Here is a 14703-nt window from a genome sequence, read left to right as displayed (position 1 = left end):
GGTTGATAAGATTGTTGCGAATCCTGACCAAACTCAAGTTTTCCAGAGGTTTGTTGAGTAAAATCATCGGATTCCCCTGCTTTCTGTGTAAAATCTCCTAATTGTTGATCGGCACCCTGTGGTTTCCAGGGTTGATAAGATTGTTGCGAATCCTGACCAAACTCAAGTTTTCCAGAGATTTGTTGAGTAAAATCATCGGATTCTCCTGTTTTCTGTGTAAAATCTCCTAATTGTTGATCGGCACCCTGTGGTTTCCGAGATTGATGAGATTGCTGTGAGTTTTGGCCAAATTCGACTTTTCCAGATGATTGTTGAATAAGATCATCAGATTCCCCTCTTTTCTGTGTAAGATCTCCTAATTGTTGGCTTGCGCTCTCTGGCTTCCAAGGTTGAAAATATTGTTGAGAATCCTGACCAAACTCAAGTTTTCCTGAGGTTTGATGAATGAGATCATCAGATTCCCCTGTTTTCTGCGCAAAATCTCCTAATTGTTGACTTGCGCTCTCTGGCTTCCAAGATTGAAAAGATTGTTGTGAATCCTGTCCAAACTCAAGTTGTCCAGAAGTTTGTTGAGTAAAATCATCAAATTTCCCTGTTTTCTGTGTAAAATCTTCTAATTGTTGACTTGCACTCTGTGGTTTCCAAGAATCATGAGGTTGCTGTGAGTTTTGGACAAATTCGACTTTTTCAGATGATTGTAAGGTAGGGTCATTAGATTCCCTTGTTTTTTGAATAAGGTCTTCCAATTGTTGAATAGTATCATGTAGGTTCCACGTTTTTGGAGACTGTTGTGATTCTTGACTAAATTCAAGTTTTCCAGATGTTTGTTGAGTGAAATCATCAGATTCCGTGGTTTTTTGTATAAGGTCTTCTAACTGGTGGATTGTACTGTATATATTCAATGATTTGTCTGATTTTTGTGTTTCCTGGTCAAATTCCACATTTCCAAATGCTTGTTGAGTGAAGTCATTAGATTCCCTAGTTTTTTGTATGAAGTCCTCTAATTGTTGGATTGTACTGTATATATTCCAAGGTTTATCTGATTTTTGTAATTCTTGATCAAATTCTGTATTTCCAGGAGTTTGCTGTGTAAGGTCATCAGATTCCTTTGTTTTTTGAATAAGATCTTCTAATTGTTGAATTGTATTGTGTAGATTCCAAGGTTTATGGGATTGTTGTGATTCCTGGTCTAATTTAAGTTTTCCAGAAGTTTGTTGAGTAAAGTCATCAGATCTTCCTGCTTTTTGTGTAAGATTTTCTGTGTGATGATTGACACTGTATCGTTTCCACGGTTGATAAGATTGTTGCGAATCCTGACCAAACTCAAGTTTTCCAGAAGTCTGTTGAGTGAGATCATCAGATTCCCCTGTCTTCTGTGTAAAATCCTCTAATTGTTGATCGGCACCCTGTGGTTTCCAAGGTTGATAAGATTGTTGCGAATCCTGACCAAACTCAAGTTTTCCAGAAGTCTGTTGAGTGAGATCATCAGATTCCCCTGTCTTCTGTGTAAAATCCTCTAATTGTTGATCGGCACCCTGTGGTTTCCAAGGTTGATAAGATTGTTGCGAATCCTGACCAAACTCAAGTTTTCCAGAAGTCTGTTGAGTGAGATCATCAGATTCCCCTGTCTTCTGTGTAAAATCCTCTAATTGTTGATCGGCACCCTGTGGTTTCCAAGGTTGATAAGATTGTTGCGAATCCTGACCAAACTCAAGTTTTCCTGATGTTTGTTGAGTGAGATCATCAGATTCCCCTGTCTTCTGTGTAAAATCCTCTAATTGTTGATCGGCACCCTGTGGTTTCCAAGGTTGATAAGATTGTTGCGAATCCTGACCAAACTCAAGTTTTCCAGAAGTCTGTTGAGTAAGATCATCATTGATGTATTTATTTTGTGTTTGTTGCACTTCATCTTGTTTACCATACTTTGCATGACGCTTATATTTTCTTGAATATTGAGAGGTACTTTGTGTATATTGTGAATTATAATCACAGTCCACAGTATCTACACCAGATATTAATTTGTCTAACATCTTTTTACCATGGGTAAAGCCACCTTCTTTAAATTGATGTAAATAACTATCTTGTTGTTGTATTCCTTGATGTAAATTATGTCTGTTGTCATACTGATTATTATTATATTGGAGACTGTGCTGGTTCATATGTGAAATGTCTGTGGTATGCTGTGGTATGGATACTTCTTTTGTATGACTAGCATTCCAATGTTCTTTGTAGTGAGATACACCTTGCATGCCTGATTGGATCCCGCTACTTTGACTTTGTGCATTGTTTCTCAAATTGTCAAGAAACGTTTGGGTCTGTGCGATTTGTCTAGATTGATGTGCATCTAACATTTCTGCCTGCTGATAATTATCTGTTTGCTGTTGTGAAGTTGATCCACTATATATATTCCTATTATAACCACTGTTTCCAGTATTGAGTACACTAGTATATCCTGATGTTGGATTAATAAGTTGACTAGTTGGTTGAAGTTTTTGTGCATATTCTTCGTGCCTTTCATATGTACTGTAGCTGTTTGTACCATAAGTATTTTGGTAAGGATTCCTATAAGGTAAATGTTCATTTCTAATGTCTGAGGAATACTGTTCTTCATTATGTGTCGTAGGTAAACTATTCCTGTGGTTATGTTGTCTTCTATAATTATTATTGTTTATATTATGCATGTTATCAATAGACAAATCATGAGAACTAATATGTGCCTGTCCAATGTTGGTGGATCCCACAGCCTCTGCTGTAGAAATATGTTTGAATTCTTGCCCTATTTCTTTTTCGATTTTCTCTAGTTTCTGGTGTATATCGTGCATTCCAATTTTTGTGATTTTAGGAATAGGAATTCCATCAGATGAACTGTAACTAGAAGTATAATTCCTTTTATAGTAACGAACCTTTTGAGGTCCTGATACATATTGACCTTCTTCTTCAAATACATGGCCACGTCCTCCATCAGTTTTATAAGAATCTACTGTACTCCAATTTCCATGCTGTCCATTAAAATGATAAGGTTCTTGTAAAATTTGTGTATGCAAGTTAGATGTACTTTGCGGAATCACTTGTGATCTTCCACTGTATTCTCCAAGATCTTCAAGTCTTTCACCTTTAGTGTATGATGATCGAGTGTGTTGTTGACTCTGTATTTTATTATACTTATGTTGTGCAACTGATTCGGAATTACCCATTTGGTTGTAAGTGTTGTGAGAATTAAAAACTTCTTGAGTATTGGGTAAATGTATACCATGTCTATTATTCTGATATTCAAAATCTGATAATATTTCACCATTAGGATATCCTGTACTGTAAGAAGAAGAAGAATTTTTCCTATAATATCTTACTGTTTTGGGACCTGTGACATATTGACCACGTTCTTCATGCACTTTTCCATGTCCATTGTCTATATCATAGTCATTATGTTCAGACCATGTGCCAGGTTTTGAATAGTCAAGGCCTTGTAAATGTGACGCGGTTTGTGACAAACCACCAGAAGTTTGTGTTTGATATTGTTTAACATAAGAAATACAAGATTCTATGCATCCAGTTGGTGCAGATAATGCGTATGTTATTAATAAAGATAAAATGACAATACTTTGTGCCACCATGTTACTAATTTGATCTCTGAAAATATAAAATTGTTTTAGCTATTTTTTATGAAAAACGCATGTAAATAAATTTTTATATTATTATAAAATATATTTTACATATTATTCGTTAAGGAACAAAAATAACACTTAAAGAAATATTATATGTACGATAAAATTAGTACTCTGTATCTGTTATTAAGTTAAAATTATAAATTTAATTACCATGTGGTGAAAGATCAAAATCCACTTAAGAATTGACGATTGAAATGATCTCAGTGGCAGTATATGTTGATATGTACTATATGCAAGTTGGAGCAATTCCATTTATGTTAGCTCCCCCTTCTTCATCACTTCTTTGAAAACATTCTCTTTCATTCTTACATGGTGATAATATTTTCTGTGCATTTATCCCAGTTATGTACATACATTCTTATCACAACTAATAATTCACAGTAACAGAAGAGAAAAGCAGACAAACAGTTTCTAATATATGTTTTGTATTAGCTAGAAAGATCCATTTAATTTTTATTCAAGATACCATACATACGTATTTTAATTCAAATATTTAATATGAAATAATTTTGAGAAGCTTGTATTATATACTTTATTATATTCATGAAAATTTATAATAAACTACTTCATGAATTGTAATTAAAGGAAAAAGAAGCTGTTGCTATATTAATAATTTTATAAATATATAATATTTTATTTCATTATATTTACTTATGTTTCTCATAGATATATAAATATATTTCTTTAATTTCCTGATAATAATTACATAAATAGTTTCCACTAACAGCTGCAAATTTGATTTGATGTATCATCAATGATGTCATCCTCAATGTATAACATCCTTGTTGCAATATGGTAATTTATTCCTATTTCATAATAGGTAGAACTTCAAGGAGACAGATTAAAATGATTACTGAGATACATCAATGAGACAAATGTTCTATTTTTAATTCTAAGATAGGTGTATCTTTCATTGTATTTATATGTTGTAGCATTATTTGAAAGAAATACAATTCCCTTTATTTTATACTACATATTTAGTATAAAAGTTTCTTATACTCATATAATAATGTATTTAACAAGATATTGCTTAAACAATATAAGGAATATAATATAAGGAATTGAAATAGTTCATAATGTTTTTAATGGCCTACTTACATACGCCATATATTACTGACCTTCCTGGAACATGAACTTTGATCTTTTATCACAATAAAAATAATGCTTCCAAGATAATGCCATTAACAAATTTTCTTAATTTTTCTATTCACAAATTATTTTTAAATTTCATATTATACTAACATATTTGTATATGATATTTTGATCTTCTGTATGAACTATTAGTGATATCTATATTATTTTCATATTATTCGTTATTAAATTAGTATATAATTTTATATTAATATTTTATTAAACTAATAGTTTCAAAACTTTTAAATATATTTTAAAGATAATAAAAAATTAAATGTATATATAATTATTCAATGATGTCATATTAATGTAATACGTTAAATTGATACATCTTTTCCACAATATATCAGATTTCCTTGAACTCATACGTATTACATTAATATCAATTCATGACATTTTGACCCTAGATAGACATTGACCTACAGATATGTAATGAGATTCTTCATTTTCTTGAAAACAAGTGTAATAATTATGATTTGGTAATAATTACAATTTTCATGTTAAACGTTCATATGTCTAACAATTTCCAAAAATTAACTTTATTTTTTAATTTTGTGTCTCTGCAGAATTATAATATTTACAAATTTGTGTTACTTTAGGAATATCAGTCATGAAAATGAGTAAGTTATAAAAATAGGTCAAGAATATATCTAAAGATAATATCATATGATATAATTCTGGATAGGTAGTCTCATTATAATATATTATATACCATTATATTATTAATCCTCAGATTTTAAATTTAAAATATATGTATGTAATCAAATACTGATTGATTTCAGAAACTTAATACCACTATACGATTTTTTAATAGATCAGATTATTACACATTACATGGTAATGATGCTTTATTTGCTGCACAAGAAGTTTTTAAAACTACGTCAGTTTGTAAGATGATAGGAGCTGGTAAGTTCTGAAATTCAACTTTAAAATATTTATTTAACTGTATTACTAGTAAGGATTATTAAGAAACCTTTATTCTGTTTATTCTATACTTTTACTAATTTATTATGTACTTATCTAAAAAAATTTCTGTACAATGCAGATCCATATAAAACCGAGGGTGTTATTCTTAACAAAAATCATTTTGAATCTTTTATACGTGATCTACTGTTAGTAAAACAATACAGAGTAGAAGTTTATGTTAATCAAGGATCAGCAAAAAATCAAAATTGGGTATTAGAATATAAAGGTTCTCCTGGAAATTTAACACAATTTGAAGATACACTGTTTGGCAATAACGATGTTGCTGTTAGTGTACATGTCATAGCAGTGAAATTAGGAATGGAGGCAAAATCTAGAGTGAGTAGTAGTAAATAACCATGCGATAAACTTTTTGTTGAAAAGTTTTTATAAGTAGTTTTATTATATATATTGTTATATTATATTATATTATATCATAATATTGTATATATATATATATATATATATATATATATATATATATATATATATATATATATATATATATATATATATATATATATATATATATATATATATATATATATATATATATATATATATATATATATATATATATATATATATATATATATATATATATATATATATATATATATATATATATATATATATATATATATATATATATATATATATATATATATATATATATATATATATATATATATATATATATATATATATATATATATATATATATATATATATATATATATATATATATATATATATATATATATATATATATATATATATATATATATATATATATATATATATATATATATATATATATATATATATATATATATATATATATATATATATATATATATATATATATATATATATATATATATATATATATATATATATATATACAATAGTATATATATATATATACTTTATCATTTTCTTAGATTGTTGGCTTAAGCTGTGTAGATACTACAGCAACTTCATTTTCTGTTTGTGAATTTCAAGACAATGAATCATTTTCCAATTTGGAATCAATGGTTGTTACACTCGCTCCCAAAGAATGTTTATTAATTCAAGGTGAAGGCAGCTATGAATTCCAAACTCTTAAACAAGTAAACAGATAAGACATCTCTTTCGTATAAAACAGTTGAACTAAAAATCTTAATGATATGAATGGAACATTTATTTGTTTTTTTCCTTTCTTCCATCTTTTAGGTCATGGAACGAAATAATGTAATGGTTACTACAAGAAAAAGAAGTGAATTTTCTAGTGAATCAGTTATACAAGATTTAAATACTTTAATAAAATTCAAGAAAGGTCAACAACAAAATGTACAGTCTTTACCTGAAATCAATTTAAGCTTTGCTATGTCAGCTACTTCTGCGCTTATTAAATATTTAGATGTAAGTATATTATATTAATAAAGACAAAATATTTTAATTTAATTTGATAATTTTCTACTAGTTAACATCAGATGAAGGAAATTTAAATCAATTTGCTATAGACCAAATAAAGGAGTCACGTTATTTAAAGCTAGATTCAGCTGCTATAAAAGCACTTAATATCGAATCACGCGTTGATACCTCCTCTATTTTAAATGGAAACGCACCTACAAGTATTTTGGGCATTTTGGATAAATGTAGGACATCACAAGGTCATAGATTGCTTGCACAATGGATTAGACAACCTTTAAAAGATTTATGTCTTATAAAAGAAAGACATGATATTGTTGAAACACTAGTGAATGATAATGAATTACGGACTAATCTTAGTGAAGATCATTTAAGACGCATACCGGATTTGCAAGTGCTTGCAAAAAAATTGGCCAGAAAAAAATCAACTTTACAAGACCTTTATAAGTAAATAATGTATTTACAGTATATAATATAACTATATATATATGTATATATATATATATATACATATATATATATATATATATATACATATACATATATATTAGTATATATATATATATAGTATATATATAGTATATAATATATATATATATATATATATTTATATTGGTTTTATTTTAGGATTTACATGTGTATATCACATTTGCCTAGATTATTAGAACAGCTTTCTAATATAAACGTAATAGCCTTAAAAACAATGTTCAGTGATCCTTTGAGTGAACTTATTACAGACATGGACAAATTTCAACAAATGGTTGAACAAACAATTGATTTAGATTCCGCCGAAAAAGGAGATTTCTTAGTACGAGCCGAATTTGATGATGAATTGAAAGGTACTTATACAATCTTTCATTTCATTGTGCTATACATGTAAATATGTTTTTTACGTATAAATTTATACATATTGATATTAGAATTAAAAAATACTATGGATGAAGTGGAAGCGAAATTACAATCTCAATTGGGTAAAGTTGCTAATGATCTTTCAATCGAAGCTGGAAAAACTCTAAAACTAGAATCAAATCAACAGCTTGGATATTATTTTCGTGTAACATTGAAAGAAGAAAAAGTACTAAGAAATAAGAAACAGTATATTATTCTGGATTCTAATAAAAGCGGTGTACGATTTCGAAGCAATAAATTAAATGATTTAAATGATGAATACATTGTTGCTAGAGATAAATATACAGTGGAACAAAAAAAGGTTGTTACAGAAATAATTGAAATTGCAGGTATTTTATATATTATATATTACATATATATATATATAATATTTATATATTATATATTACATATATATATATATATATTAACTAAAATGCAATTAGACAATAAAACAAATACACGTTTATATCATTGTATTACTATCTCTTGGACAGCCGGTTACAGTAGTACAATAAAAGCTATTGGAAATGTATTGGCATCTCTTGATGTACTTACTGCTTTTGCTTCTGTTGCTGTAAGTGCTAATAAACCATATGTACGTCCTGAAATGCTACCTACCGAAGCTGGTGAGTTTAATCTTACTCAAGTTCGACATCCATGTTTGGAAATTCAAGAAGGAGTAGATTTTATAGCTAATGATATCAGTTTTAAAAGAGGTAATTTTTAAAAATATTGTCTCATATATTATTTTGATAAATGTAGCATATAATAATTTCTAAAATTATAGGCGAATGTCATTTTCGCATCATAACTGGTCCAAATATGGGAGGTAAAAGCACCTATATAAGATCTGCTGGTGTCAGTGCTTTAATGGCACATATTGGAAGCTTTGTTCCTTGCGATCAAGCAAGAATATCATTATTGGATTGTATATTAGCCCGTGTAGGAGCTGATGATTCTCAATTAAAAGGGCTTTCTACATTTATGATGGAAATGATAGAAACTGCTGCTATATTAAAAGTAAATTGATGATATTTATAGCATTAAATATTGAATAATATGTATACATTTATATTTTATACGATTTCGATAGACAGCAACTTGTAATTCCCTCGTGTTAATTGACGAATTAGGCAGAGGAACTTCTACTTATGAAGGTTGCGGTATAGCATGGTCAATCGCCGAGTAATATATGAACAATCTTCTGATTTTATCACAAATTTTTATTTTTCTGTATAATTTATAACAATAAAATTTTTTGCAGATATTTAGCAAAAGAAATCAAATGCTACTGTCTTTTTGCGACACATTTTCATGAAATAACTAAATTAGAAGAAGAAGTATCTGCCGTTAAAAATCAACACGTTACAGCCCTTGTAGACGATAATAAATTAACTTTATTATATAAAGTAAAACCTGGTATATGTGATCAAAGTTTTGGCATACATGTCGCTAAAATGGCTAATTTCCCACAAGATGTTATAGAGGTAAAACATGTCTTGATTTATATTTCTAAATTTTAATTTTGCCATATTAATGATAAGAAAACAAATATTTCATTTAGTTTGCTAAGCGTAAACAAGCAGAGCTTGAAGATTACCAAGACTCAGTTTTTGAAGGTTCTGATAATCCACAAAAAAAAAAAGATATTATAAAGGTAATCATATTTTTGTTAGAAACATATAAAAATCTTAAATATTGCTGATATAATCTAATCTTTAATAATGTTACAGGAAGCTGAAGTTCTTATTGCAGAATTTATTAGTAAATGCAGGAATTTAGATAAATCATTATCTGATGCGGAACTGGAAGATAAAATTTCAACATTTAAAAGAGAAGTTCTATCTCACGAAAATCCCTATATAAAGACACTCCTATCAGCTTCTTAACTTCATGTAAAACAATTACTTTATAAAAGTACTATCCAGTATTAATCACATGAGTATTACTAATTTAGGTATAAAAAAGGTACACTGTTGTTTTACAAATCCTGTATTGAATCATAATTTTTGATACTATTGTATATATAATGCTTGTTATATATATATCTATGTATATATAACAGGTTTTTTATAATAAAAATATCTTTCGAATAAATATAGCTGTACCACTGATCTCAGATATTTAACAAAATCACAATACAAGTTATCTTCAAAAATATGATACCTTTACCACAGATGAAGTACTTTATATATGGGATTGGAAATAAAATACCCTTATGTCCTATATATAGCTATTGTTATTTTTATATAATTATAAAGTTATAAACAGAGTATCATGTATATTCAGACATTTTAAAAGTCTTGCTTTTCATTCTACTCCATTCTTCTATGCTAAGATAACGAATAGCAGCAAACTTATAGATCATGAGATTAAAAATTCATTAAATATGAAAGCTACCTTGTAAATATTTGTGATAACATCTTTAATAAGTAATGTTTATTGCTGGTTTTATTATTATCATTGTAGTAATTCTTATTGAAGTATCATCCGTCGATAACATATTGATTCGCTATTTTCACCATTGTAACCTTGAACTTGACTCACGTATTCACTGTTTGTGGGGAGTGTCTGCAATCTTGTATTAGTAACTATTAATTATTATATCTTTTGTATAACTTTTATTAATAATTATGGATCCTTCGATCTTCCCTGAAGAAATTTGGGTAAAAATCTTATTATATTGTGATGTACCTGATATTATTGCTATCGGTAATACGTGCAAATATTTAAGGAAAGCTTCAGATACTGATTACTTGTGGTAAGTTTGAGATTAAGTTTATGTGAAAAATACATTGAAGTTCAATAACTCACTTGCAAAGTAAATAAAAGTTTGTGCTATTATGAATTTGCAATGTAAGACTGTAAATAAGATGACAAACTTCCGCAAAGTTCATAATTATCACATAAAATTTCTTTGTATAAAAGGAATTTACCATTTATTGACTCTATTAAAATATACACAATTTTAAAAATGAATGTATATTTAAAAAACTACTGCTATCAACTATTTATAGAATTCACTCATGTCTTTCCAGGAAAATGAAGTGGCTACAATTGATTTCAAAAGTACATTTTAGATTTCCAGATATAAAGTGTTTACAATTACTTAGTGTCAGCTTTAAAGCAATGTGCTATAGATTATATATGGTAATTACATTGGGAGAAAATGTTCATTTCCCAAAATGTCGTCACTGCAGTGGTTATACATGTCAAAGAAATTGCGTTGAAGGTTCTAGCGCAAAAGTAGTAATTGAAATTGGAAATAAGTATACATGGGTTATTGAGCCACACTTTGAATTAAGAAGACATTTTTCAATGTTTGGTGTACCTAAATATAATAATGAAACATATTTGGAACAAACACAAAATGTCCCAAGTAGTAGTACACGTCCAAAATGTGATGGCAAATCACTAGCTAAAAAGTTAAAACTATTGAAATTATCTGAATTAGCAACCGCTAAAATCCCTAGACCTAGTGGCCCATTTTGTGTTTTTTGTAATTCTGTTAAATTATATAGAGAAAAAAAGAGATTAATTACTCATCAAAATGATCCAACATGTTATGCGAGGCCAAATCCAATTTATGAGAAACTTATAAATGGATATTGCACTGATACCGTTGAAGTACTTGGAATTCCAAATGTTGATCTTGTTAGTCCAGCAGAAGCATTATTAAGTGATGGAACATTTCCTGTTCTTAAAACATTTGTTGGTCATTTGTTTCATCAAATGAGATTAACTTCAACATTAAGGAAACCCAATGCAGTGCTCATGTTCTGTGAACCATTAGCTATGCATCCAATGCTAAGAAAACAATTGTTGCATTACTTGTTCCAAGAAGTCAAGGTATCAAGGTAAGATAGAAAAATTATATTGTAAGAAGGTATTCTTTTATAAAGTAAATAAATTTCTAGAGTATGTCTGGTTCCTAAACCTTTAGCAGCATGTGCAATGCTGGATGTGGAAACTTGTGTCGTAGTTGATAGTGGTGCTTTAAGTACAACGGTAGCTGTTGTAATTGGTGGACGTGTTATACCACAACGTTGGAGATTATTACCTGTTGGTGGTTGGCATGTAGCATACCATCTAAAACAAGCTATGCATTGGTATCTAAAAGGATGTTATCATATTCCTATATCATATCTGGATACATTACCTATTAAAGAAAGGTGTAGATTAAGTTACAATATCAAAAATGAAGAGAGAAGAGTAGGACAAAAAAATGAAGAATGTATTAAAGTTAGAGTTCGAAGTTATACTGATAATAAGCAATTTTTGGTTAGTGAATTTACACATGTATTCATACAGTTAAAGTCCTTTACAATGTTTATTGTTATAATAATTATTTACATTTTTTAGAGAGTTTCCTTGGGTTCAGAATTATATATTGCTCCCGAAATGATGTATATCGACCTTGGTTTACCACAAGTGATAAAAGATGTAACGTCTGGTTTATCGGAAGAAATATTGCATGATTGTCTCTCACACATTTTGCTCACTGGAGGCAATACACACCTTTCAGGTTTTGGGCTAAGATTGACTAAAGATTTACGAGAATTATTACCAGAGCACAGCAAGATATTAGAAGTAAGAAGTTGTCCTGGTACTCATAGTTGGAATGTTGCAATGGGTTCCACATACGTGCCTTTAGCTGTACATCCTGGTAAATATATAATAATCTTTATGTAAAAGACATTTATTTGTCTAAAACAATATGTGCATGTATATAATTCATTTACTGTAATCACTATTTTAGACAAGACACCACCAGAATATATAGAAGGTAATCCATTTTGGTTGTCAAGAGAAGAATATGTTTTATTTGGGTGTGAATCGTTAGAGCAGTAAATCCGTAATAAGTGATTTTTTACAATGTCAATACCTCACTTATTATATAAATGCAAATCTTTGCATGTGTAAAACTGTTGAAAAAGTAAAGGAAAAACTGTCATGAAGAAAATCTTCTCATGAATTGCCTTTAAATTAGATGCAAAATATAATCGTAGATAATTGGAGGAGCATTCCAAGATAAAGTGCTTGGACAAAAATAGATATTGGTTGGTATTAGCGATTGTTTTCGAAGATATTTCCTTATATAAGAGATTTCATACATTTATTCAATGTTTTGGAAGGCTCAAAATCATATTAGTAACATACATGCTATGTTGTAGATACTTCTGGGGCCCATCTTACAAGGAAACGGAAGGTGTAAGCTCTACTAATATGTATCCAATGAATACTGGGATAGACACACGTTTCCGCACCTATCTTGCAATGTTATACCCATTAAGCACTTTTTGTCACCACATTATCATTGATCTCTATCAGTTTAACAACATTTTAAATCCATTCGATATCATGTATCAAATCACGTCACTTCCAAATTCTCTTTTACGTTTTCTTGACATTCTAAAACGTCACTAGTAATTAAATCCTCAACTGATCTCATAATGTAGCTAAGATTTCTTAATTCAAATCGTAGTAAGTTAAATAAAATTGTTTCTACATTGTAGAACTTAATCAATATCTGGATTTTCTACTCTTATTGAATAGCACCTAAATCCAATAATATGGATTCCGTCCATCCTAAGTTTTCAACAATATAACGTTACATTATTGATCGCTTTTATAAACTTTAGAGAAATGATCAGTAAATGAGGTACTAAATTGGAGAACATTTATATTGTAATATATATTCTACATCCTTTATTTTACATTAAATTTTAATACTTTTATTGCACATCAGGTTTTCCTGGTAACTCACTCCCATTAGCATTGAGAATTAATCATTCCATACTCATGGCGAACTGCCATTTATGGTCGATATTCCCAAAATTGTATCTTCTCCTATCCCTTATAAAATGATTTTTATGTATATAGCCCAAACAATAATTTGTTTTGTACATACATACATACATACATATATATATATGTTTCATTGCTTAATGTACAGGTAAATAATTTTAGAAAGTATTATTTAAAAATAAGTATTATAAATTTTTAAAAACTTGTTCATGATTTCCCAAATTTACAATACATCATTCTTGCCAAAATAAGAAATATCTATTAATAGCCCCCCCCCCAAAAAAAAAATAGCAACATTTCTAGTCACTTTGAATATAATTAAACTATTTAGACTTCTCTTCCAAGATAGTAGATACTATTAAAAAAAAGAATTTATAATGAGATTTTAGAACCATGAATCTTTAAATATTAATATTATGCAGTATACGATTATTGTTACCATAATTTTCTTCAATTATACATATGATTTTGTGAACAATTTAATATGCAATTGTTGTTTTTGAAATGTACATTAAATTATTCTATTAATTCTATTAATTAATTAGATAATTCTATTAATTGTTAAGCTGTAAGTAAAAACTTATATAATATTTAAGAAGTTATACGACATTTTAATACTAATTTAAGGAATATTCTATAATAATAGTATATAAATTAATTTAAAAACACATACGTATATTATAAATATCATAGTAAACTATGTCTTTGTTATTGAAAAAGAATCTATGCAAGTTATTACATTATTGAAACACATTTTAATTTATGATCTTATGATTATTGCGATATATATATAGGTGCTTATATAACATAAGTCCACGTAATGTAAGCATGT

At 28.4% G+C, this 14703-nt stretch overlaps 3 protein-coding genes across 10 annotated transcripts in view; 2 read left to right on the top strand and 1 right to left on the bottom strand.

The window, feature by feature from the left end:
* Positions 1 to 4059, bottom strand: part of LOC117152325 — a 6683-nt gene extending 2624 nt beyond the window's left edge. The window contains exons 1-2 of one of the 3 annotated variants that reach the window (XM_033323685.1): positions 3816 to 4059; positions 591 to 3627 (exon numbers count right to left, since the gene is read on the bottom strand). In XM_033323685.1, coding sequence (XP_033179576.1) covers positions 591 to 3611 — 3021 coding nt within the window. In that variant the 5' untranslated portion in view covers positions 3612 to 3627; positions 3816 to 4059. Of the gene's footprint in view, positions 1 to 75; positions 3628 to 3815 lie in introns of those variants that run through there. The other 2 variants (XM_033323684.1, XM_033323686.1) reach the window with 2 other exon arrangements.
* LOC100745953 (DNA mismatch repair protein Msh2) overlaps positions 1 to 10347 on the top strand; it is a 13673-nt gene extending 3326 nt beyond the window's left edge. For 2 of the 6 annotated variants that reach the window (XM_003493447.4, XM_033323687.1), the window contains exons 4-16: positions 5579 to 5702; positions 5842 to 6098; positions 6704 to 6871; positions 6975 to 7163; positions 7225 to 7619; positions 7800 to 8011; positions 8093 to 8410; positions 8558 to 8779; positions 8851 to 9083; positions 9157 to 9248; positions 9328 to 9550; positions 9628 to 9720; positions 9797 to 9952. In XM_003493447.4, coding sequence (XP_003493495.1) covers positions 5579 to 5702; positions 5842 to 6098; positions 6704 to 6871; positions 6975 to 7163; positions 7225 to 7619; positions 7800 to 8011; positions 8093 to 8410; positions 8558 to 8779; positions 8851 to 9083; positions 9157 to 9248; positions 9328 to 9550; positions 9628 to 9720; positions 9797 to 9952 — 2682 coding nt within the window. Of the gene's footprint in view, positions 1 to 5578; positions 5703 to 5841; positions 6099 to 6703; positions 6872 to 6974; positions 7164 to 7224; positions 7620 to 7799; positions 8012 to 8092; positions 8411 to 8557; positions 8780 to 8850; positions 9084 to 9156; positions 9249 to 9327; positions 9551 to 9627; positions 9721 to 9796 lie in introns of those variants that run through there. The other 4 variants (XM_024371124.2, XM_012391662.3, XM_033323688.1 and 1 more) reach the window with 4 other exon arrangements.
* A 241-nt stretch (positions 10348 to 10588) lies between these two features.
* LOC100746073 lies at positions 10589 to 14141 on the top strand. Its single transcript, XM_012391668.3, has 6 exons — positions 10589 to 10824; positions 11102 to 11920; positions 11981 to 12344; positions 12426 to 12729; positions 12823 to 13123; positions 13238 to 14141. Exons 1-5 carry the CDS (start codon positions 10697 to 10699, stop codon positions 12912 to 12914), a joined length of 1707 nt encoding a protein of 568 aa, XP_012247091.1. The 5' UTR covers positions 10589 to 10696; the 3' UTR covers positions 12915 to 13123; positions 13238 to 14141.
* Positions 14142 to 14703: the final 562 nt, after the last annotated feature.

This window comes from Bombus impatiens, unplaced genomic scaffold (genome assembly GCF_000188095.3).
Source record: "Bombus impatiens unplaced genomic scaffold, BIMP_2.2 scf_1100, whole genome shotgun sequence".
NCBI lineage: Eukaryota > Metazoa > Arthropoda > Insecta > Hymenoptera > Apidae > Bombus > Bombus impatiens.
The sequence above is the reverse complement of the archived record's forward strand: the minus strand, read 5'-3'. Positions and strand labels throughout refer to the sequence as shown.